Source organism: Crocodylus porosus, unplaced genomic scaffold (genome assembly GCF_001723895.1).
Source record: "Crocodylus porosus isolate Cpor-Errol unplaced genomic scaffold, CroPor_comp1, whole genome shotgun sequence".
Classification (NCBI taxonomy): Eukaryota; Metazoa; Chordata; order Crocodylia; family Crocodylidae; genus Crocodylus; species Crocodylus porosus.
In genome coordinates, this window is record NW_017728939.1 from 7,618,421 (window position 1) to 7,643,653 (window position 25,233).

The window sequence follows — 25,233 nt, forward strand, 5'->3', positions numbered from 1 at the left end:
AGTGAGTAACTAGAGACGATCTGGCTGTCATAGAGCGGGAAACTGAGGCGCAGGGCATAGCAGGGACTCGCCCAAGGCTGCACGGTGACTCAGTGGCAGAGACGTGGGGTTTGAGCATCTCTGTTTCCATCTCTGCTCTTACAAGGAAGCCTGGCAGCCTCTGTAGCTGGCCTCAGCATCCATGGCTGAGGTATGGGGGTGGGCTGCACCTGGCAGGAGGGGGGCTGCTCCCTTAACTCCCATACTTTAGGGAGACCTATGTTGGTGCGAGTAGTTCCTGCACCCGATTGCGGGGGCTGGAGCTGGGCAATGTGGGGGGGCAGGGGCTCTGTGGCCCTCCTTGGTGTTGCATTGCTCTTGCAATCGCCTCAGCAAGAGCAGAATCCAGCCCCTTCCCCTCTCAAATCTAATTCAGTCACAGTCTTGGCTCCCATACCCCCCGCCTCTCCACCCTGGGCCAAAAGCCCCCCTCTTCCTGCCTGGCATCTCATAAGGCTGCCTTATTCCCAGCCACTGTCAGGGGTGGAGGGGCAGCCCTGCATGCCCAGCAAGGGGGCAGAAGGACACGCGGAGATGGGGGGACCCTGTGGCCCAAAGCCAGAGCGTGCCGGTCTGGGTCTCTGCTGCCCATGTGGGTGCACCAGCCTTTCCCACGGCCGCCCTGTCAGGCAGGGAGGCCGGCTTAGAGGCAGCTAATGAGCAAAGCGGGAGGTGGGATGGAAAGCATTTGTACAGCGACTGTACATAAGGAGCGCCCAGAGCGGCGAGAGGAGTGGCTGAGGGAGGAGCCGCTGCTACAGGCACCCAGCGAGGCGGGCTAGGTCTTGGCCGGCAGTCCCAGGGGTCTCGCTGCCAGGAGCCCTCCAGGTAGGACCGTCTCTCCTGGGACTTGCCTCTCACATGTGCCTTTGATTCTGGTCAGCTGGTTTCTGCAGGAGCTGGTACTGGGCAGGAGCTTGTGAGCTCAGGGGTGCTAGCACTGGGGAGAGGGGACGCGGGGACCTGGGGGCTTGAAATGCCTGGCCCCGAATGGCGAAGCACAGATGTAGGGCCAGGTGGGTGGGCCGCCAGCTGCTTGTTGCCGGCTTGGGGAGGCTCAGCGAATACTTCAGACGCACCCGTGGGAAGGGGGGTGCTTGCTGGGAAAGCTGGAGCCCCCCAAACTGGGAGGGACGGGGGAGCCACGAGGTTGGGATTGCTTCCAGCTCCCTTCTCACCGGCGTGTTTAGTGAAGGTGCGGCGGGGAGGCACCCCACGTCCCCAAGCAGCTGGCTGGGAAACTTTGAACCCAGGGTGTGTCTGGGCAGAAATGCACTCGCCTTCCCTATCGGGCCTGCCCTGGAGAGCAGGTCCAGCCCTGCCTGTGTCCTGCCAAAGACCCAAGGGACTGTCCAGCTATTATCCAATGCCTCTTCCCACCCAAGGGACTGTCTAGCTATTATCCAATGCCTTTTCCCACCCAAACTGAGCTCCGTGGGGTTGCGAGAGAGCAGAATTCAGCCCGGTATTTGCAGGCGGGATTTTATCTGCCGCTGAAATGCAGTTCAGTTATTACACCGCAAGGCAGCACAGGGGTCATTAACCTACCGACAAAACGCAACAACCTCTGGGATGAGACGTAGCTGGGGTTTGACAGTCGGCACCAAATGCTACTTTGCATGGGGGTTTAATTGCTGCAGCGGCTGAGTCTTCCCAACTGGACCCCTATGCACAGCTTTGTCAGAGCCCCCAGCCTGCCAGGAGCCAGCAAGGTCAGTCTGGACGTGTCCCTGAGCCATGCCAGGACTGAGCAGACAGACGGTCATGGCCGAGGAGAGGGGGAAAGAACAGCAGGCATCTGACCAGGACTGTGCGTGCGGGTGCCGGAGGGGGTCCCGGCCAGGGGTTTTCATGCTTGCAGCGAACAGGCAGCAGCTGGTTGTGCTTGAAGTGCACACTGGGTTAATTCAACCCTGTAGCTATCTGGGAGCAAATCTGCCCACGGGCGCCGACCTCGCCCAGGATAACATTACCCAAAGCTGCCCTGTGATTTTGAGGCAGGGCTTTTCTAGACTTGCAGTGGGATTTAGGCTCCTAAATCACTTTGGGAATTTGTTACCTATGGTTTCTTTTTAATGTGTTTAAGCTAGAAGCAGAACCTAAGGCTCAGTCAGAGCAGGACCCTCCTTATCCCAAACCAGCATCTGCACACAGCAGAGCCTGGAGATTTCGGTGAGGAGCGTTGTGCTAGTTTAGGGGTGTTGAACTCATCTGGTGCGGATGAGTGGCATAGGGCTGGGTCATGGGCTGGATGAGGCCCACAGACCCCTCGGCATGCCAAACCCAGCACCCGCTTTGGCCAGTCCAGGACTGCACTGCATGTGACCAGGTAGAATGGGTGCTCCGGGTATTGGATTCAGCATGCAAGGTGGGGATCCCTGACTGGCCTTGCACGAGTACTGTGTGCATCGTGCATACTGGAAGGGGGACCACGTGCAGCGTGTGCCCTGGGTCCTGCCCACCAATAGCACACATTGCTTATGTGGGTCAAGTCAAGACCCAGGACCAGCCCATGGACTGTACCGTCAACACCTCTGTGCTACTTGATCCACAGGTGTGATTTTAAAGTGATTTAGCAGCTGGAGCAAGGTCCTGTGCAGACCTGCAAGGTGTGTCTCCCCTGCTGAATGGTGTGCAATGGTGAACAACCCAGCCAGAGCAAGTGGCAGCAAAGGTGGCAGTGACGTGGTTTTACTGTAGGCCAGTACAGCATGGCACCGGGGCACCCATGCCCTTGCTTCTCCACCGCTATCAGTGTCGTACCAGCCTGCCTACAGCTCACACGGGCTGCACCCAGCAGGGTAGAGGTGCCCTGGGAGCTGGGTTAGGTCCAGGCGGTTCAAGCTCAACAGAGCAGGTTGAAATGGAGCCGAAACCAGTTTCTCTGAAACCAGACTTGTGTCCGCACTGAGCACAGCGCTGATTTAAGTACACTGAGGCAAACGTGGGCTTCGCCGCCCCCGGACTGTGCCACACTGGGGAGGGGGCATGACAGTGTGGTCAAGCCTAGGGGTTTCTGCCAGGACCCCTTTCCTCACTAGGGTGGCGATAGCAGCCATGTGCCAGTCTGGGGCAGAGAGAGCTGTGTCCCCGGCTGCCTCCTCTCTCGTAACCATGAGACGGGTGGCACGGAGCCAGGCTCCCACCCTTTGCTGATGCCCTCCAGGGCGGTGGGGCTGAGAGCACTTGGGGATGGGGAAAGCTGCCAGGCTGCATTCCAGCCTGGTGCCATTCCCGCGAGTCCAACGGGCCTGAGTCACAGGCTGAGATCACCTTGTTCCTGGCCGGCCCCGCTTGGCTGTACCCCAACCCCAGACGGCTGCATGCTCAGGGCGTGTGTGAAGTCCGGCCTTGCCCATGCCCTGGGTGCGTGGAGCGCCGTGTACCCTGGAGCTCTCCTCCCTTCCAAGCAGCCGCCTCGCTGGAGTACAAGGCAGCAACCGCTGCGCTCTGCGCTGGACTGTCTTCACTGTGAGCGTGCCGTGCTGCTGGGAGAGCAGGGAGCACCACGGCTGCTGGCCCCTGCCTGATGTGCATCACCCCAAAGCATCGCCCCAGAGGTGCCAGGCCCCCTGGCTCATAGGGAAGAAATAAGACAGGGGCTCCGTATGCAGCGGGGCAGCTCAGGGACCCTTCTCCCAGGTTTTATTTTGCAACCGGCAGGGCTCTTTCTTCTTTACATGGAAGCTCTAGGAAAATCCTGTCACCAGGAGTAGGGTGGTGGGGCTGGCCGTGTCGGGAGCCGCAGCTGGCTCCTTTATCGAGCTAGCAGAGAGCTTACAGCCACGTGCCCAGCTCCGTTTGCCAGCTTGGGCCTGGATCCACCCAGTCTCACCTGCTGTGAGCCTTCCCCACGGCATCTTCAGACCTGCCCTAACCCCGGTGCATTTGGCCGTCACCCCAAGCAGGATTTGGGAAGCACCAGGCTGGTCATTGCTCAGCCTCCAGCACCCGCCTTCAGAAACCACGTGTGCTGCTACGATTGACACCTGTCCATCTGCAAGGGCACAGCCCAGCCTGCCTCTGTGTCTCTCCCCTGGTCTCCTAGCTCCAGAGAGCCCGCAGCCTTGGGGCGGTGGCATCTCCCCAGGGACAGGAAGGAGCTCCCAGGTCAAGGAGGGCATGTGTCCCGCCGCCTAGGCCTTCCCAATCCCATTCCCCTTTGGGTCCAGATGGCCGATAGCCCCTTCCCCAGCCAGGCTGTGCAGCTTGTCCTTGGGACTCGGGTGTCTTGCAGGCTGGGGAACAGCACACGGGTCTTTCCCCCTGTCCCGTGGGAGTGGGGAGCTGGCTGCCTTCGTGGGGGTGTCATAGTTGTGGGGGAGCAAGGGTTCATTGTTTCTAGGGGCAGATCCATGCATGCAGTCCTGGGGCCGAGGCAGCTCCGATCAGGGGCCCTTCAGCAGCCCTAGATCCACCAGTTTCCACCTGGGCGGAGGGGCTGGGGCCACTGCTCCCACTCAACCCACTGGGAGGATCCCAGGCCCCCCAAGGAGGGGCTCTGATTGCCCCTTTGCTTTGCTGTGCCAGGCTGCCGTGAGCCGGATGCTCGTGCCCAGAGACGGGCGGTGTCCCCGGCCTGGAGACCCCTGGCTCACCTTCCTTCCATCCTCCTTTTCCCCCGGCAGATTCGGAGGCGAGATGAGGCTGCTCCAAGGTCTCACGCTCCTGCTGCTCTTGGCGGCGGCAGAGGGGCGCAAGGGGCGCACGCGGCGGGAGCTGGCGCCCGGCCTGCACGAGCAGGGTATCCGCGACGCCGGTGGGTCATACTGCGAGAGCAAGGATGCGTGCTGCCACGGGCGGGACGACGGCTGCACCGTGCCCTACCTGGACACCATCTGCTACTGCGACCTCTTCTGCAACCGCACCGTGTCCGACTGCTGCCCCGACTTCTGGGAGTACTGCCTGGGCATCGAGCCGCCCTTCGCCGTGCAGAAAGGTAAGGCGGCCTCGGGCATCCGTGTGGGGGCAAGTGCCGGGCGTGTGGTCCCTGGCCACTGCCCCAGCACCCTCCCTCCATCCCATCCATGGGGCAAGTCCCAGACACGGGGCGGCCTATCCCCCCGCTCCCCTCTGCGTCACGCTGCCCTTGACTCCAGTCCATGGGGCCGTCCTGGTCACCCTTCTCGCGGGGCCCCGAGGATGTGGTCATTTCCCCCGCAGCTGTGAGCCGGCGGCTCTGCACACACAATAGCTGCTTTTCTCTGCGCTGGGCGGTGGGAAGGGGGAGTCACCAGCAGCTTTTCCTCGGGCTCTGGATGTCTCTGGAGTGAGGAGCCTTCCCTCCAGAGGTGCCGGGTGCAGGGATCCTGGTGAAATAGGAAAGGATCCTCTTTACCCCTGGGCAGACCCTGGGACCGGGCTCAGCTGGGAGCGAGAGGTGGCCGGGCATATTCTGTGTAGGGGCATGGGGCTTGCTAGGTAGCTGGTGTCAACCCATGTCCTCCGTGGAGCCGCACGTTTTTGCACACTACATGCTGACCCTTTGCTAGCCCCCCTGCATCCTCATACTCTGGAGAAACCCTGGCAGGTCCCTAGCCCCCAGATTGCAGCCGGGTGTAGCCGAAGGCAGAATCCAATGCTGTGTTCAGCCGTGGGTTGCTTTGCCCATGGGTGTGACGTGGCCGCTACCGGGCAAGGACGGGGCAGCTCTGGCTGTGGCGCCCTGTGGGCTAAGTTGGGGCACAAGCATCCCCCATTTGCTTTGAAAACCAGGGGAGTGATCCTGGAAGAAGGGGCCAAGACACCAGTGACACCCATTTCCTTGGAAATGAGGCCACAGGGGCTTCTGTAGTGAGCAGGACCTGGTGCTTGTGGATGGGCAGGGCTGAGCTTGAGACTCTTGTGGCCACACTGACTCACCCGAGCAGGACTTGTCTCCACACTGCAGGAGGTCCCTGCCTCCGGGGCTTGTGGCAAGCCTCTTTCTGAAAAGTCATTGAGGACCAGAGCCAGCTCATGCATAGGGATGAAGCATTTGTCACTAGCTCCTTTATCTAGGAGTTGTTTGTGTGCCCTGGCAGCCTGGCACGCTAGGTCATCCTGCAAATGCCCCTTGTAGGCAATGACGCAAGCACGCCGTGTCTGCAGGAGCATGTCACACCTTAGACATGCTTAACTCCTCCGGCATCAAACCCCAAGCCGGCCAGGGTCATGCCCCCTCCGTCGGCGATCCCGTGGGCGATAAAGCGGTTTTTGGCTGCGCTCTGGGCAGCGGCTGCCACCAGACCCTGGGGCAGGGAGGGAGAGGAGAGGGGCGAGGGGCTGCAGTGCAATCAGCTAGATCAGAGGGGCAGCAGCACAGCCGGGGATGTGGGAGCACCTGCCTCTTCCCCACCTCCGAGAAGGCATTTAACCCGTTAATGCTCTGGGAAGCCAGACATCAGCACTGGGCAGTGTGGAGTGAAGCTGGAGCAGCTGGAAAGAGGAGCATGGGCTAGTCTGGGAGCATGGTACAGGAGTGACAGCACTGGGTGGGGACTCTGCATAGATGTCCAGTGTCCTGCTCATCTATGCCCCCCCGTGACCTCGTTCTTTCTCTCTGGACCTTGGTGAGCGAGTGGAAATGCACTCGAGCCTGAAGGTGCTCCCAGGTGTGGGGGAAGCACCGGCATTTAGGAATGGATTTGGGAGCCAGGTGGATGCTTGCTCTGGGGCACACGGACCAGGCCATCTGCTGCCAGGCAGGGCCGAGCTGCAGCCTGACCTAGGGGGTAGAGCAGCCTCAGGCTGCGATGTGAGGCTGAAAGCAGGTGAGTTGGGACAGTTTATTCACAGAGGCCCAGGTCCTTGACAGCTCATGGGCCTCCTCAGAGCAGAAATGGCAGTAATAATGCCACCTGCCTCACACACTTCCTTGCATGGGAGCTTCTCACCGTGTTTCCTTTCTCCTGCCCAGTGTGCGTCCGTGGTGGACACAAGTACCCGGTCGGAGCCACATACAGAGAGAACTGCAACCTCTGGTGAGTGCCTCTGCCGGGTCCTGCCAGGCTCTGCTAATTACTCCCTGAGCCCCCAAGGACTTGGGTTTGTCTTTACAGCGTCCAATGCATGCATCTCATAGAGGGGGGAAAGGGATCACGGCCTCCCTCCCAGCTGTGAGACTTCAGGCTGGGGGAGCAATGTCCTTGCTGGACACAGATGGGACAGAGCATTACATGTGGCAGGGACCGCCTTGGTCCAGGAGAAGGGTGTTGGATGCTTTGCCCTCTGCAGCGCGCAGCGGCACGGGAAGGAAACAGCCTTTCGCTGCCGCCCAGCGTGAGCTCGTTCCAGGCGTCGCGGGTTGTCTCTACACACGTTGCGAAAGCATTTCTGGAATCCTGGAAACTGGAGATAGGAAAGGCAGATTTGGCTCCTCTGTGTCTCCATGCACAGAAAGCAAATATTCTGCGGGCCTGGAGGGCTCTTGTCTTAGATTGGCGATAGCAATGCCCATCAGAAGTCAAATCGCATGTGTGTGCTTCCCTGCAGGGTCTGCTTGCAGGCTTAACACCAAAGGGCCGCCCCCCCGCCAAGAGCAGATCCCTCGTCTTTTCTAGGTGGGATGCACAGAAAACCGGGGTGTAACAGTGAGCCGGTTAGTGGGGCAAACTGGAGATGGAGTGCATTGTGCAAAGCCAGTCCTCAGTTAGATTCTGGCCTGAATCTGGAGTGACTCCACTGATTTCAGTGGAGCTGCTCCAGATTTACACTGGTTTCATGGAAACAGATCCACCCCCGCCTGTCACGCTGCATCTGCTGTGCACCCGGGGCATGTTGTGCGCTTCAGACCGCGTGTCCCTGCCCACCTGTACTCCCTCCCAGCACACAGCCACCACAGCCATGCCACGAGCCAGCGTGGGTCTCAAGGGAAGTCATTTGCTACTCAGGGCATCGGGGAGGGGGCATGGTGCCCCCATTTGCTTCCTGCTCCAAGGCTGCGGGTGCTGCCAGGTGGCACAGGATCTGGCCCATGGGCTGTTCCCAGCCCGTAGGGGTTAATATCGCGGTGCTGCGCTGCCAGCGTGGTGCGCATAGAAACCAAACAGCAACGCTGGAGGGGGGAGAGAAGGGGCTTTTATAAGGCATCTTAGAAGCACTGGAATTTGAACTCTGGCTTTTTCCATTACCTCATGGGTGTTGGTGCTCCAGCCGCGAGGCACGGGCTGAGCACCCGACAGGCTGCAAGGAGCAAGGATGCCCCCCCATGCTGGGCGATCCTGCACAGGAGAAATGCTGGGCCCAGGGGCAGTGCTGCCCCGGGGGTGGCCATCCCAAGGGACCTGGTCCCAGCTGCAAACTGTCCCAGGGCAATCTGCTGGCTGTGGGTTGGGGCGGGGGTGTCTGGAGTGGATGGTTTCTGTCTCCACCCTCTATGCAGTGCATAGTTATAGCTAGAGGCCTCTGCCTCGGCACCCACGCATCTCTCGGCCCCAGGGGGCCTGGGGTGGGGTGGAAGGAGACCCGCATTTTTTGGCATTGAGAAGATACAGGAGCCCCTTTCTCCACCTCTCCGGAGTGGGGGATGCAGCTCATCTCCCTCCAGGCTGTGTTCCTAGCTGCACTGTCTCTCCTCTTGGGGGGGGGGGTACATACGCACGCGTGCATGTGCATGCACATATTCATATGTATGTGCACATGTGAGTGTGCATCTGTGTGCATGCGTGTGTGCGCACGTATGAATGTGTATGTGCATATGTGTGTGTGTCTGTGCATGCATGTGTGCACATATTCATATGTATGTGCACGTGTGCGCACGCACATGTGAATGTGTATGTGCATATGTGTGTCTGTGCATGCATGTGTGCACTTATTCATATGTATGTGCACATATGAGTGTGCGTCTGTGTGCATGCATGTGTGCGCACATATGAATGTGTATGTGCATATGTGAGTGTGTGTCTGTACATGCATGTGCACAGATGAAGGTGTGCACATGCATAAATGTGCACATATGAATGTGTGTGTGTGCACATGGCTGTACCTTTGTGTGGGATACTCGTGCTGTCCTCTCCATGTGCCCGCTGCCACCTGCCCAGGCTGCCAAGCACGTCAGCTGTCCAGCGGTGTGAGCCTGGCAGGGGGGCAGGGTAGGACCTGGGCACAGTGGTCCCCTAAAGCCCAGCGTGCTGGCATGAAGGGCAAGGGGCAGAGGACTTGTCTCACCTCCCTGCCTTCCCACTCCCCAGTCTGGCCAGCTGCCAGGGGAAGAAAGGCTCAGATAGACTGGCAGCCCCCGTTGGCAATGCCTGGCAAGGGGCTCCCTGCAGCCCCGGGTCCCGCCTGGCTCTGGCTTTAATTGGTGCCCGCCATGCCAGCTCCTCAAAGGGAAGCACAGGCTTCCAGACGGGGCCTGGAGAACATCCCAGGAGGTGCTGGGAGCAATTAGTGCTGGGGGCAGCTCAGCTCTGGGCTTGCCCATGGCAAAGTGGGAGTGGGAAGGTATGTGGCGGGGGGTCCCCTGGGAGCAGCGCAGCAGCAGGACGCGCAGCGATGCCCCCTCCTCGGCCCTGATCCCCCCCTGTGCCTGCCTTGGGCCTCTCTAATCCCAGCTCTGTGGGGCTTGCAGCTTCGACTGGGGCAGATACCTTCGTTCTGCTGCAGGAACAGGGGCCTGGAGTCTTCCCCTCCCCAGTCTGGGCTCCAGCCCAGAGCTTGTTGATGTTAGCAGAAGCCTGGCTAACTTTCCAGCTCATTATTTTTCATCCCAGGCTCCCTTGCCCTCCTGGACTCCAGCAGGGACCCGCAGGTCAGCATGCCAGAGCATGCCCGGACTTCGGGGTCTCTCTGGCCTGCGATCCCGGGGCTCTGAGCAGCCGGCAGAGATATGGGATGCGGGTAGATGCAGGGCTAGGGGAGACCCTCAGTTGACTGTGGGAAGGGGAGAGCTTCCCGGGGGATTGCAGGCAGACTGCAGAGCTGATATCAGTCCATGTGCCGTGGTGTTGCCCTGTGGCCCCTCTCGAACTCCTGACTGTGTAGCAGACCCCCAGCTCATGCCACCGACACACTCGTGACTGCGGTGGCAGTGTGCTTGGGGGGGATGTGAGTGGGAGGCAACACACATCCAGAGCCCACAACACACCCCTGGTGCAAGGAAACCCTACATAGCAATGCCTGCCAGCCCCCGGGTCGTGCTTTGATGTGCGTCCAACTCAGCACCCCCTTCTCTCGCCTCCACTAGCACCTGTGGCTCCAGTGGCCGCTGGGACTGTGAGGACCTTGCCTGCCTCATGGACGACAGGATGATTGAGGCCGTCAACAGAGGGGATTACGGGTAAGAACTGCAAGGGGTGCATGCAATGGTGCTGGGCTGGAGATGTCCAGCCACAAGGCACCTGCAAAATGGGCCTTTTGATTCGGGAGGAAACCCTTTTTCTTGGAAAATCTGTGAATACTCGCCCTTATCTTGGCCCTGTCCCTTACTTGGCCCCCTGTGAGAGAGGCACTGGGGCCAAGGGTGAGGTGTCCAGGGGTCTGGTACTGAGCAGGGATATAAAGACCTCAGCAGACGGCAGCTCCTTCCCACCTCTGAGCCATGGCCCTGCTCGGAGTTGGCTACCCCGCCACGAGCTGAGCTGAGCTTGGAGGAGAGAGGTCCGGGCCTTCTCGAACGTGGCGTCGCCCAGAGTTGGGCGCAATCACCGTCATGACATCAATACCCTCCTGCCCTCCCCGTGGGGGAATCTGGTCGTGGCGCCCAGGGCGGGCTGGGTGCCTCAGCGCTGCTCTGCTTTCACCTCCCCGGGGTCGTCCGGCAGGTGGAAAGCCGCCAACTACAGCCGCTTCTGGGGGATGTCACTGGACGAGGGCATCCGCTACCGCCTGGGCACCATCCGCCCCTCCACCACCGTCATGAACATGAACGAGCTGCATGTGAGTTGGTCGCGCCCCTGCCCGGGGGTGGATGGGGGTTACTTGGGCCGGGGGACGTGGGCCCTGCCTGGGGCTGCTGTCCCTGAGACGTCGGGACTCAAAGCGTGTTTCTGCGCTTAGGTGGCCCGTGTCACTCCATGCTGCTGTGAGGTGCGGGAGCACTGCCTCCCCCCCGGCTTCATGGGGAACTAGACTCAGGGCAGATTAAGTGACATGACCATGGTCTTCCAGGGGCTCTGAGCTGGGGTCCCCTCTGGACCTGACCAGCTCCCCTAATTGAGCAAGGTTAGGCTGCCAGGGGCCACCCCGGTGAAGGCAGTGGCTCCATGCCTTGCAGGCCTGCTGAGGCCCCTACAGAAATGCTGAGCATGCCAGATGTATCCAGCAACAAGCCGACTGTAGTGCAAGCTCCCAGGCTGGAGAGCAGACCCTGAAGAGCCTTCCAGTGCCCAGAGCGGGGATGTTATCACTGCATGCCGAGGGCGCGTGTCCACAGCCCCCCACCACGCATGTGAGCACCGTCTACATGCATAGCTGAACATGCAGCAGCCCACACGAGTGTGCGGCTTGCTCACGTGGAGGCACATGCCTGACCTTGCGTGTACTGGGATGCAGTAACCCCATGCACCGGAGCGGGGAAGGGCTCAGGATCAGCTCACAGCCCTGTTTTCTGCATGGCAGTGGGACAGGCGAAAGGGGGGCAGCCTCGGGGGGAGAAGGGAGAGAGATGGGGGCAGAGGCTCATCAGGAGAGGGACAGCGGGGCCCTTTCCTTTAAAACCACTGGCTCAGCACATTCAGCCTCACAGTCCCAGGATGGGATTTTCTTTCCCATGGGAAAACAGGGCCCTGCAGCCCCCCCCACTCCAGCAACGGGAGCCTGGCCGCATGGCCCAGGACCCCAGACACCTCCCAGCCCTGCCACCTCCGGCTGTGCCCGGGCATCACCAGCAGCCCATCCGCTGGGGGCAAAGGGGGGCTCTGCTCTCGCCCAGCACCGTCCTGTTTGCCGCAGAGGCTGCCCCTGCACGATGCAAGGGGGAGCTCGGTGCTGTCGCGCCTCAGGTTTTCCAAGCGTGATCCCGGAGGCTGTTTTTTTTCCCCTCTCTCCCCCAGCGAGGGACAAGGCCAGCCGGAAATGCAGGCTGTCCAGGACAGGACAGGACAGGACGTTATTTCAGCTCGGGCTATTGTGTGCTCTGCCTTTTGTTTGTCTCTCCACGCTTCGATTTGACCCGACCAGGGCCACGATAAGCCAGGGCCGGAAGAGGTGGAAGTGTAGCCGGGGAGGCGGCAGGCTGCAGGCCAGGCAGGAGAGTCTGCATCCTTCTGTTTTAGGGGTTCCCCTGAAATTGCGTGACCCAGATGCAGCGGCCCTGGTCGGCAGGGAGAGGGCCGTGATGGGGCATCGTCCACGCAGCCGTGCCCAGCCCCTCCCGGCACTGACGGCACCTGGGAGCAGATGCCCAAGGCGGGCAGGCGCTGCCCGTGCTGCAGCCCCCAGCCCGGTGGGGAGAGGACCCCCTTCTGCAGCAGATCCCGCTGGTTTCTGCTCCCACGTCCCCTTCGCTCCGTGGCCTTGCTACGAGCCCGCCGTCGTGGGGCAGGGCTGGGCTCCCCGTGCGGCTGGCTTGGAGCCTCCTTTCGCTGTGCCAAAAAAAGGGACCATGAGCCCAGTTGCTTTTGGCTTGGGCGGGGAGCCGCAGCCCTGTTCCCACGGCCCTGGGGGTGGCTGGGTCTCGGCTGCTTCCAGCCCTCCCTGTTCAGGGACCCTTGGCCTCCTCAAGGTGTTAGGACAAGGGAGGACGTTTTTACCCTGGCCTGGCTTTGCTTGTCTTGGAGGGCACCTTTGGCTGGCTCTGTAGGAGACCCAGGAGGAGGGAGCCCAGACATGAGAGGCAGCCTCTTTGCTGGCCCCACAGCTCAGCGGGGGAGCAGTGCTCCTCCAACACCCGCTTTGCACCCCTGTGGCATGTACTTAGGGACTGGCCAAGTTTAGGGGAAGGGGAGGACAAGCCGCTCCCCAAGTGAGATGCTCCCCTGGGTGCTGGAGCGGGAGGAGGAGCTGGGCCCTCAGCAGCTCAGGCAGGCTGCAGAAGAGGCCTGTGCCTAGTATCACAGGCTTGCCTGGGAGCCAGGAGACAAGATGGCACTAGGCGCTTCACAGCTGCGGGGTGACAGCCCGCAGCCCTGCAAATGGAGCGCTCACCAGGGTCTGCAAGCACAGGCCTGCGTGAATGAGGAGAGCCAAACAATGGACTTCGCGTGCGGAGCAGTAGGAGACCTCTGCAGACCCTCTGTCTGTCTTGGGGACTTAGGGACTAGCTCCCAGTTCCCAATTCTCTGCAGTCTTCTAAGTAAGGGCATGGCAGAGGAAGGCTCCTTACCCCATCTTGCTGGCGGGGTGGCAGGGAGTGGAGGCACAAAGAACCCAAGTGACTTAGGATGCTCTGTCCTGTAGCCAAGCCCTCAGGCTTCCCAGTACCTTTGAGCCTGAAAGCCACCCTGAGAGGCAGAGGCTGGTGTGTGCCCAAGCCACTTGGGAAATGCAGCGGCATCCTCCCTTGCACCAGAGGTGCCAAGCAGTTTCCCAGGGCCTTCCCAGAGACTGCAGCAGTCTGGCAGCTCCTGAGTTCCCGTCGTCTGCCTCACGCTCCTTGGCTCAGGGACTTGCAGATGACTTCTGTGAGGGAGCTGGGAGCACTGGGGGCAAGAGATGAGCAGGAAGCATTACCGCCCCTGGCCCTCGGGCACCTTCCAGCCCCTCTGCCCTTGTGCAAAGCCCCCAGGCCTCCCCCACTTCCCATGTCTTTGCCTTTGCAGATGAGCATGGACACCAACGAGGTGCTCCCCAGCTCTTTCAACGCAGCCCACAAGTGGCCCGGGTTGATCCATGAGCCGCTGGACCAGGGCAATTGTGCTGGCTCCTGGGCCTTTTCCACAGCAGGTGAGATGCCCAGGAGCTGAGCTGGAGGCTGGGAGGGGGCTGGAGGAGAGCCTCCCGCACGGGAGACGGGGCAGGGGAGATGGGCTGCACCGGCTGTGCGAGGAGCCCCCTAACCACGTCGGCTTTCCCCCAGCCGTGGCTTCGGACAGGATCTCCATCCACTCCATGGGGCACATGGTGCCCGCCCTGTCTCCTCAGAACCTGATCTCCTGCGACACCCGCAACCAGCGGGGCTGCAGCGGGGGCCGGATCGACGGGGCCTGGTGGTACCTGCGCCGAAGGGGGTGAGCATCTTCTTACCTGGGGCTGGGCAGAGCTTTGGGCATAGGAGAGGGCACAGGGGCTGGAGGGCAGAGTAAGAAGGCATCAGCAGGGTGGTGTAGGGCTTGGATTGTGATTTGGGGTTGAAAAGCATTGGCTTAGCTGTGGGAGCCGGGGGAGCCTAGACCGGGGGAGCTGGGGCTCAGGGTTGAGGGGCATGGGCAGAGCTTGAAAGAGGAACTGGGGGTAGCATGGGCTTCCCCAGGCTGTGGGGTGGCTAACTTGGGTGGCCATCTTGGCCAGCGATGGATACTTCTCGAGCGGTCATTATAGAGCACGTCCCTCCTGGCTGGCCTTCCAGATGCCATCGTTGCCCAGGAGTGGGGACAGTGCCTGCAGTGCTAGGGGGACCCCAGATACAATGGGAGCTGCTGTGCGCCACGGTTTGACCCCATGCCTTGTCTCGCTTCCCAGGGTGGTGAGCGAGGAGTGCTACCCCTTCACCAGCCAGGAGAAGGACAGCCCCCCCGCGGGCCGGCCCTGCATGATGCACAGTCGCTCCACGGGCAGAGGGAAGAGACAAGCCACCCAGCACTGCCCAAACCCCTACACCCACTCCAACAACATCTATCAGTCCACCCCTGCCTACCGCTTGGCTTCCAGCGTGAGTGGCTGGCCCACAGCCGTGGGGGGAGCTGTGCGGAGCCCCGTGTTGGGGAAGTGCATGTGCAAGCATGTCTGCACGCTGGCGGGCTCACACGGGTGTGCCAGCGTGGGTCAGAGAGGGCACACGAGTGCCTGTGGGCACACGAAGGGCCGCGTGGTTATGTATAAGCGTGGGTACAGATGCGAGGGCTTCTGTGCCCTTGTGAATGTGCCAGTTCACGTTTTGCGAGCGCTCGTGTCAGCCTGTTGCGTGCCTGCAGGGCGCTGCATGAGCATCTGTGTGCATGGCAGCGAGTGCTGCACATGTGTGTGCGTGCATGTGAGAGTGAGCCAGCGCATGGCTTTGGGAGGAGTTGCTTTGACGAAGGGGGTCAGAGCCCATCCTGCTGGCATCTGGCAAGGCACTCAGAGGGGCTGTTTGGATGCAAGCACTCGGTGGCCCCAGACGCCCATCCTCAGTGTCATTACAGGGCTGGGGGGGGTGGCGCCCAGGGTCTGCCAGGGGCTCCTGCCCTAGCAGTGGGTGACCCTCCCCGCTTTGTGTTTGCAGGAGAAGGAGATCATGAAGGAGCTGATGGAGAATGGCCCTGTACAAGGTAAGGGACGCCCCATCCACACTGCCCCTGTCCCACAACCCTGCCCAGCGGCAGGCCACCGCAGAGGCCTGCTAGCTCACCCCACCCCCAGCCACAACTAGCCCTGCCCAGGACACGAGTGACCCTGTCTCCCAAAGGCCGGGCTTCCTTTGGTTCTTGGCTTTTCCTTAGCTTTCTATTTTGGGAGCAGCCGTTCCCAGCCAGACACCCAGGGTGGGCGCAGCTCCCCCAGGGCAGCCTCTGCCGCTGGCTGCATCGCAGATGGGTGTGTGCCGGGCTGGCACTGTGCCCGAGCAGCCACAGGCGGCAAAATGGGGAGGGACCCAGTGGCAGGGGAAGCGAGAATAAATAGTCCTGTCGCCCTGCCGGAAGCACGGGGTGCCGGGGTGACGAATGAACCGAAGGGGCAGAGGACAGGCCAAGCTGTGCCTTGCAATGTGAGGTGGCTGTGCCGCAGGGGCATTCCCTAACTTGGGGAATCAGAGTAGGGTGGAAACTGGGGATGAGGTATACACACAGCCCAGGGCAGGTGGGTCTAGGCCAGGGCTTTGTTCAGTGCTTATCATATAATATACAGCCAAGAGCACTTTCTCCCTATCTACCCATCGACCTGGCTCAGGCCATATTCTAAGCACCAAGGGCGATCAATCCCGTGCAATGTGATGCCAGCCTGCATCACGACCTCCCTTCCTCCTCTCTGACCATAGATGCAGTGGGAAACACCAGCTTGCAGCCCCTGGAAAGACTGCTGTTTAATATTCACCAGACTTCTTGCTCAGTAAACTTCCTCTGCTTGTTGAATCAAGACTAAAACCTCCTTGAAGCTGGTTAATGGCAGTTGGCCCCAGGCCGCCCCATCCCATTGTCGTCACAATCAGGGGCTGTTTTCCACTAGGGAAGTGTCAATTATTAACCGCTGAGATTTGATCTCGACATCCCAGCGGCTGCTTTTTCATTTGCATGCCCTCCGTTGGTGAGATCTCCCCAGGCAGGAATGTAGCAATAGTCCAGGTGGACAGGGGCCAAGCAAACCCTCCCCGGCTAAGATCAGCAGTCAACCAACGACCTGCCCCAGAGCTCCCCTTGCTAGGTGGGGGCTAGCAGAGACAGAAGTCTGGCCTGAAGGACCAAAGTCCTCCCTGGAGGAGACTTCATTGGTGTGAAGGGATCTTTGCCAGCTTGTGTCAGTGCTCTATCCTGACCTGCCCCACCGCAGCAGACGTAACTGCTCCCAGGGCTGTAGCTGGCCCTTTTCCCCAGTGATCCCAGAATAAAACTGTTCTCCTCCCCTGGCTTGCAGCCATCATGGAAGTGCACGAGGATTTCTTCATGTATAAGAGTGGCATCTATCGGCACACGCCTGTAGCAGCCGGGAAGCCAGAGCACCACCGCAGACACGGCACCCACTCGGTCAAGCTCACAGGGTAAGGGCCTTGGCAAGCATTTGCATTTGTGTACATGCTTGTGTGTGTGTGTGTGCATGTGTGAATGCACACAGGCATGTTTGTGCATGCTGGGGCATGTGTGTGTCTGCCTGCGTACATGTGTCTGTGTGTGCGGTACCTGCACCTACTGGCGGTCTTGGACTGGCGTGTGGTCCAGAAGACGCGTGCTGGAGGGGCTGGGGAACATGTGCTTGTGAGTGTGTGTGGCGTATGTCGGGTTGTGTGTATGGAGGGTGTGCGTCAGGGTGTGTCTTGAAGGTGCGTCTGTGCATAAGCTGGGGCTTGTGGCAGTCTGTGTGATTTGGGCTGTCTGTGGCATCCCGGCAGGCACTGCGATTTGTGCGGGTCCCGGGGAACCCAGGCAGGGAGTGAGGGTGCTGGGCTTCCCAGGGGGCCCTTGCCTGTCCCGTGGGTGTTGGTGCAGCTGGGCATGGCCAGGCTGGCACTGACTGCGGGGTGAGAAATGGAAGTGCTTCGTGGGGCCGCACGAGAAAGGCAGGGGCTGGGGGCACAGTTGCAGCTGGACCGGCCTGCTCCCCTCGGGGATCAGAGGTGGGGGTGAGGACCTGGCTCTTTATTTGGCCCTAAGGCAGAGCAGTCTACAAGGGAAGACCACTCCCAGCCTGCCCAGACTCCACAGGCCAGCGCTTGAGTCTTTGCCAACCTCCCAGTGCCCCAGACTTGCCCAGTGCTTCCTGCAGGCCAGGTCGGGTCCAGACCCCTGCAGAGCTGGTTCCAATGGCCTTTGATGGAGGCCAAAGGAGGGGAAATTCAGATCGGTTTCCTCTGCTCTAAGGAAACCTCAGGGTGGGCGAGGTTCTCGTGGAAGGAAGTGGCCGGCAGCGTGGCACAGGCTGTGAGACGGTGCCTGCCTGCCTCACCGTGCCCTCAACTAGCTCGGCCGGGAGCTGCAAGCAGCTCTGCCAGCTCCTCTCTGCCCTCATCCACATCCCCTCCCTCTATCCCCTTGGGGCTCCCGCTGCTACCCTGCCAATGCCCCTCAATCCCACCCGCAGCCCCTGCTCTTCTGTGCCTCAGCCTCTCAGCTGGGCCCAGGCTGAGGGGCTGGGCACTGCTCAGTGTGGGATGGAGAGGAGAGGGGTCCCTCCTGCACTGGCATGCAGCCCCCCTGGGCAAGGGTCCTTGTCCTGTGGGCTCTGGGCATGAAGTCCCTGGCTCCTGCCAGGGGGCTGGTGTTGGCACTGATGGGCCCCTCTCTAGCTGCACAGTCCCTGCCCCAACCTGCCTCCTCCTGCAGCCCCCCCATGCCAGGCGCTGGGCTGTGTGGCTGGGCACGTCCCTGGGAAGGAGTGTGCTGGGGAAGACGGGCTTTCCTGCCGTGGAGGAAGGGCACTCCCTTCCTCGGGCAAAGGACCGGGAGGGGGCGCAGGTCCCCGCCTTGGGCTGTTTCTGTTCTGAGTCACAGTCTCCCCGCGTCCCCGCTCAGTCCCACCCTGTCCAGAGAGCAGCAAAGCAGGGGGCAGCTGTTCTCATGGGGAAGGCAGGGGATCCAGGGGGACTTTGCATTGCAGCGGTGGTTAAACCCACCCCCGCGAGCCCAGGGCGCTGGTGCAGGACCTGTCCTCATATTCAATGAGAGACGGTCCCTGCCCGGCCCCTAGAGCTCAACCCCGAACAAACCGGACACACTGAGCGAGGGGTGATGCAGGGAACCCGGGAGAGCCGGACCCCACTGCAATCCACAGGAGCGTGGGTCTGGGTGCAGATCCCTTGCCCAGGGTCCCCCGAGCAGTGTAGCAGGGCCGGAAAGCGGGGCCACCTCTTCCCTGCGAGGCCTGTTCGGCTGCAAAGGCATCTCCTCTGGGGCCAGTGCTGGGAAACAAGACCAGACAAAGCCCGAGGAGCCTCGAACGTCCTGTTCCTGGGAGGGTCTGAGCCAGCTCGGCAGGTAGCGCCAAGAACAGCAGCCGAGTCCTGGCTTCAGGCCCCGCGCGCTGTCGGGTGCACGGCCTCCGCCTCCCCCCCGGACACTGCCCCAGCACGCCGTGACCTGCGTGGCCCCGCTCCCCGCTGGCTGACTTGGCCGCCTTGCTGGGTGCTGTGGGTGGGGGGCACCTGAGCAGTGTTTTTGCAGAAAAGTGCCACTGGCTTTTTCCTCCCACCTGGGCTGGCCAGGCCTGGCTCTTGGAAGCAGGATGTTGCCTGGCCCAGGTGTCCTGCTCCCCCCGACAAAGGCTACTGGCTTTTGGGGCATGGCCCATCGTCCTCCAAAGTCTCGGGGCCTGAGGCTGGGTTTGACCATGCTCCTGCAGGTACTTGGAGGTCTCCAAGGCTCTTGGCTGGAGGGTCTGGTTCTTCTCCCAAATTGGAGGTCAGGGAGGAAGGGGTCCCCTTAGGCTGGCACAGAGCATGAGGGCTCTGCCCTCCTCTGTGGTGTGGCCAAGGGCAACTGACAACTCCTACCCTATGGTGGCAGTGCCCTCGGCTCCCCTGCCTTGGCTTGTGGCATTGCGCCATGGGGTGCTGGGGATTTCTGTGTTCCTGCCTTGTGAGCAAAGTCTGGAAGTGATGATCTCAGGGGCTTCAAATGCAGGAGACCGGGCTCAGTGGCCTAGGACAGGGGTGGTCTCGCTGTGCCACCAGGGGCATGGGCAGCCTCTGTGCGTGGCGTGCAGCTGACCGGGAAGGGGACCAGGCAGCACAGCGGCAGACAGGGCAGGGAGCGGAAAGCAGAGCAGCAGATCGGGCAGCGAAAGGGAACTGGAGTTCAGGGAGGGGGCACTAATTTGTGCCACGCCAGTTAGTAAGGTTGGTGTCTACTGGCCTAGGAGGTCTCTTCCTGTCTGATGTTTCTAGGCATGTTGAGGTACCTCATGCCAAGCCCCAGCTGGCCGTACACATGGGCTTGTCCTGCCCCAGCCTTCCAGCCATGGTGCAAAGGGGCTGCAGAGCAAACAAGGGCTTTGGCCACCGATGCCTGAGTGTGGCGTTCTCAGCCAGGCCAGCACTGGGCTAGCGGTGGAGCTGGAAGGGAGCTCGTGGTGTTATGGGGCACTGGCCCCAGTGGGCTCTGAGTCAGGGGCCGGGGGCTTGAGCAGGGCTGTCTGTGTAGTACATCCATGCTCCATTCCCGGCCCTGGACTTGCCCAGCCCCAGAGCTAAATATACCTGGCTGCATTTTTGCAACCAGCTGTGAGCTCGAGCTGGGCCCCTTGGGAGGCCCATGACCCAAAGGTTTGCCCTTCCTCTAAGCAATGCCGCTAAACAACGCCTGGCACCGAGGAGCTGCTGCAGCTCCTTCCCGGCCTCCTGAGGGGAGACAACCGGAGGATTGCCATGGTTATCCATTCCAAACACTCCCGGAGGGGTCACAGCCCCTCTCACAGCAGGAAGAGTCCGAAGCCAAGAAAAAGACAAACAAGGAGTGCAGGACTTTTTTCCACTTGCCCTATCTCCGTCGGCTGGCGGGAGAGGCACTGACAGCAGCTTCCAGCCGTGGAACAGCAGACTGGGCCCCAGGCATCGTTCTGGTGGCTCCAGGGTTACGTGCCCAGGCAGGATCCGGCCCCTGGAGCCGTCCGGCTGGGGTGTCTTGGAGACAGGGAGCACATGGGCAGTTGCCCTTGCATCGTGGGCCGACCTGGCAAGGGCCATGCTTCAACCTCATTGCCTGCAAGGAGGAAAGGTCCATGGTCAGTCAGCAGGGAGGGGAGAGGGGACTTATTCTGCCAGCTGCCTAATGACCTGCTCCTTTCCTTCCTGCTGTAGGTGGGGAGAAGAGCGGATGCCTGATGGGCACAGCCGGAAGTACTGGGTGAGCGCAGCGCCTTTTCCTTAATGCAGGTGCCCACGATCCCGGGCAGAGGTGCCCTTGTAAATGCCTCCCCTCTCCTGGGGCTGGCTGCAGGGGCTGGGCAGTGGTAGCAGGCATCGATGTGCCCTCAGGCATTGGAAATGCAGAGCAAGCCAGACTGCAGGAGCCGGGGGGGGCCGGGAGGGATACGGCAATGGCCAGGTGCATGGGGCTCTGTCTCCCCGTGTACTAGGGGGTATTTTCATGATGTTGCAAGGCTTCGCAGACCCTGGTCACTTGAAGAGGTGCTTGCCCTGGGCTTGTGGTCTTGCCCTTGCCATCAGTCGAGGGAGGGCTGATGTATGAGGGGGGAGACGCGTGTGTCTTATTGGGCTAGAAGCCACGAGGCTCAGCGTCAAGGTCAGGTGCCAGCAGGTCTGTGTGGCACTGACCCTAAGGTGGGTGCCGTGAGCGGGGGAAACACTGGGCATCGTGGAGTGGGCTCTGCCCTGGGGCATCCGTGGCTGACTGTCTTTTCCTCCTTCCTGGCAGATCGCTGCCAACTCCTGGGGCAAGGACTGGGGAGAGGACGGCTACTTCCGCATCACGCGAGGCAGCAACGAGTGCGAGATCGAGACCTTCGTGGTGGGCGTGTGGGGCCGGGTCAGCATGGAGGACATGCACCACCGCAAGTGAGGCCCCTCCACCCGCCGCCCCGGTGCTCTCCACACTGTGATCTGGCCCTGGCACCCGGCACCCGCGGCAGGCTGTGGCTTCTCCCGGGGACCCTAGAGGAGACGGGTGTGTGAGACCCCGCCACTCCCCGGCACCCCTCGGCACCAGGGCAGGCTGCACGAGGTCTTGGTCTGCAAAGGTTTTGGAAGGTCCCTTAAGGCTCATGGAGTTGCCCCCAAGGAAAATGGCTTCATAGCACAGGCCTCCCCTGTCCCGGGGGCAGCCTCTAACTAGGACCCCGAGGGAGACAGGATGGGACCCCCGCAACCACCTGCTGTGGACCTCATCCATGAGGCTCGGGCTTATGCTTATCCCACGGGTGTTTGTGTCCCTGCCCACCCCCAGCTCCTTATGGGCACAAAGCTCCTACCTGGGCTGCCCCTCACCCCAACTCTGCCATGCCCCCCATTGCTAGGCTCTTCCCAGAGGCACCTCTGATCATTAGGTGGGCCTTGAGTCCCCACCCTTTGGAGCCAAGCCTGTAGCTAACCCCTTTGCCTCTGCATGGGCAGACACTGCTCCCCCCCTGCGGTGGTTAGTGACACCAAGATGGGCCCTTTGCCCCCGAGACCAGGTGGCACAGCCTGCTGGGAGCCTCTGGGGAGCAGATCTGCCTCTATCTTGTAACCCCATGAGCCCATCCTGGGGCCTTCCACAGCCCAGGCCAGCCCCGCTGGGGTGCGAGCACCCAGACACCCCCCTGCGCCCCTTCAGAGCCCCCAGCCCTGCATCTCATCCCACGCTAGTCTCCTTTGGTCCCGGGGGTTTTGCTGACACCGAAGCTGCTGTGCGCTGGCCCGGAGATGATATGTGTTGAGAACAGGAAAGCGCATCCCAGCCTGGCTTTCTCTTTTAACCCCGGCACCCAGCTTTGTTCATGACACCAGGGTCTTAACGGTCTAATCCCGGCCTGGCTAAACAGGGCATTGTTGGGAGCCTTACGCTGTTCAAATGCTTTAGCCTGATGCTGCGGCTGGCTTGGTCAGCTTCACGGCCCCAGTCTAAACATTCGGCCGCCGCCATTCATGTCAAAGCAGCAGAGGGATCAGCGACCCAGCCCTGCCTCCCACACGATGGGAGCGGCAGGGCTGGGGGTGCAGCTAGAACTGCTGACTCCAGCACCGGGGTCACGTGCAGCCGGGCGCCACTCCGACGGAGAGCAGGGGGCAAAAGAGGTGCTGGCATCTCTGCCGAAGCCAGCCATTAACTCACGGGCCTCAGGAGCCCTTGAAACAATGGTTCTGCCAAGCACGTGCAAACACTCCTTGTGCAAAGGTGTGCATGCTGCCCACGCACCTTTGCACAGAGACAGTAGCATGGCATCAGCGTGCTCCTCTAGTGGGTCCCACACTCCCCAGCCTGCCGCTTGCCAGGATAACCGAGGAGTCAGCAGGGTTGGCCTTGCCTGGATGGTGCTAATGCTCCTGGGCAGAAAATCGCCTTGTCCCAGGGCCTCAATTCAGGATGTCGGCCTCCTGTTGAAGCCAGTGGCTGAGCCTTCTCCCCAGCGATGTCGTCGGGTTGCTGGTGCATCCTAGTTTCTATTACCCTTTGCAATGCTCTGTTGTGCTCCTAGGCAGCGTGGGGGGTGGCAAGAGATCTGTCCTGCTCCAGGTGGGCCGTGCCTGGCTGAGAGAAGTTGCACTGGCCAGGCTTTGAGTCACTTCGTAGGCAAAGAGGAACGGAGAGAGCAAGCTACCTACCTACCTGCCTATCCAGAGGGCTTGTATTTTAAGGTTCTTTTGTATTTATTGTGCTTTTTATTATTTGTAAATAAATGGAAGGAAGCCTCGTCCTGGAGCGCCTCTGTGGTCTCCTTTCCCACCGATGCAGCCTGCTTGCCACCAGCCCTCTATATAGCGTCTGCCAGATGCTCGACCTTCCCCTTGAAGTCTCCTTCAGATGGACTCGGGTGGTTCGAGGCCAAGGGATGACGCTGACTGTGTCAGGGCTGATTTCTGGCTTGCCTTTGGGTAGAGCATGTCACCCACGTGGTTTTGCTCGTGGCTGTTCTCAGGACCTGCAGAGAGAAGTGGGTTTTCTGCCCTGGCAAGGAGGGAAAACTGCCTGCCATCCCTGACCCCAGGCCAGCTACCACCCCGCTCATCTCCCTTGCATGGGAACTAGCATTTCCCTTGCTGCCTCCTGCTTCGTGGGCCGCCTTCCCGCTCCCCTCTGCCCCAGTTCCCGGCCCCATTGTTCTGTGCAGCCGTAAATCTCCCTGGCCCTGACGCAGGGAATGCTTTGCATGTTGGCACCCAGTCCGGGCCCCGGCTGGCAGCCCCGAGAGCTGCCGGCTTTCCACCTCATTAGTGGCCTGTTCTCCGGTGGCTGGAAGTGGGGCACAGGTGGGGAAGAACCGGCCTGGGAAAGTGCTCGCTGCACCCCACGGCTTCTCTACGGGTATGTGGGGAGCAGGGCTGAGGTGGCGAAGGGGGGTTGTGCCCTCCTGTGCCCTTGCTACAGCTTTCCTGCGCTGCCCAGGGACTATGCCTCGATGCCAGGGCACAGCCTGAAGAGCTGAGAGCAAACTGAGCTCCCCCGCATAAAAAAGCCATCCACAGGTACATGCTCTGTTCAGAGACGGGGGTGCATGGGACACCACCCCCTCCATTTAGCCTGTCCAAATAAGACAAGGCTGGGGGGGGGGGTCCCCAAATCCATTCCACGGCACTGCGCAGCAGCTCGAGCCCTCACCCCCTTGGCTGTGGTCCTGCAGGCAGGGCGCCCGTGGGTAAGGGGTAGCAGCAGGCCTAGTGGCCCCAGCTGAAAGCATAGGGTTTTTGTTGGGGCAGGTGGTGTTTGTTGGCATTCACTGGGGGCATGTCTGCTGCACATCACTGGCGCTTTTGTGGGGGGGGGTGGCTATTTAAGGGGGGATGTCTGGGTCGTATTGTGGTATGGTGGGGTTTGTCGGGTGGGGTGTGGTGGAGGCATGCATGGGCTGTGCTGGGTGTCTGGGCCGTATTTCAGCATGGGGGGTTTTGTTGTGGGAGTGTTAGGGGGTATGTCTGGATCATATTACTATGTGGCACTTTTGTTGTGGGGGGTGTTGTCTGGGTCATATTGCTCTGGGGGGTTTTTGTTGGGGGGGCTGTGTCGGGGTGAATCGGGTTATATTGAGGTATGGGGGTTTTTGTTGGGGGGGATGTTGCGGGGGCTGTGTCTGGGTCATATTGCTCTGTGGTGCTCGTGTGTGCATGTGTGTGTGTGTGCGCGCATGCGCGTGCATGCACATGCATGTGCTTGTCCTATTGCTGTGGGGCGGGGGGTTGTCGGGGCACGGCTCAGCTTTGTCGGGGGCGCACCTCTGGGTGCATGTGATTGTGGTAGGGGCATGTGTCAGGGACGCAGGGCGACTAGGGCTGGGGACGGGTGTGCCGGGGGTAGGGGGTGGGGCTGGTGTGTGCTCGGCTGCGTGCTTCGCTATGACAGGCTGCCGCCATCCCACCCCTCTCCCCAGGCCTAGGTCAGCACCTGGGAGGAATGCGCTGGCCGGCCCTGCAGCATGGGGCCCGCTATTGTCTCGCTTCCTGTTTTGCCAGGACACCGTGACCCCTGAAAAACCCTTGTGTCAGGCGCACACGCCAGGAACACGCAGCCAGGCACGCCGGCATATCCGCAGCATCTCCCCTGCCTTGACCCTGGCTGCCCACACGTGTGTTTGCATGCCTTCGCGTGCTGCCTGTGTGCCCCCTGCCCTTCTGTGCTCACATGCCGGGGGCGCGTGCACGGGCCCCGGCTCCGCCTGAGCACGTTTGTGCACACATCAGGTCTTCTGCATGCGTCACCTGGGTGCGTGGACCTTTGTGTGTGAAGAGATGTGGGGGGATGTGGGCACGCTAGAAGGGAGGAGTAGGCTGCAATCGGACCTAGACAGGTTACAGGGGTGGGCGGATGAGAACAGGATGGGATTCAACACGGACAAGTGCAA

At 61.1% G+C, this 25,233-nt stretch overlaps 1 protein-coding gene across 2 annotated transcripts; it reads left to right on the top strand.

The window, feature by feature from the left end:
* Positions 1-745: 745 nt before the first annotated feature.
* TINAGL1 (tubulointerstitial nephritis antigen like 1) lies at positions 746-23,094 on the top strand. 2 transcript variants are annotated; one of them, XM_019547785.1, is made up of 12 exons: positions 746-867; positions 4,665-4,978; positions 6,938-7,001; positions 10,205-10,297; positions 10,782-10,896; positions 13,719-13,842; positions 13,976-14,126; positions 14,578-14,767; positions 15,320-15,365; positions 16,666-16,789; positions 20,540-20,585; positions 21,117-23,094. In XM_019547785.1, exons 2-12 carry the CDS (start codon positions 4,681-4,683, stop codon positions 21,258-21,260), a joined length of 1,395 nt encoding a protein of 464 aa, XP_019403330.1. In that variant the 5' UTR covers positions 746-867; positions 4,665-4,680; the 3' UTR covers positions 21,261-23,094. The 2 variants fall into 2 exon arrangements, with proteins under 2 accessions (XP_019403330.1, XP_019403329.1); XM_019547784.1 differs by having other exon boundaries at positions 4,668-4,978.
* The last annotated feature ends 2,139 nt before the right edge of the window (positions 23,095-25,233 follow it).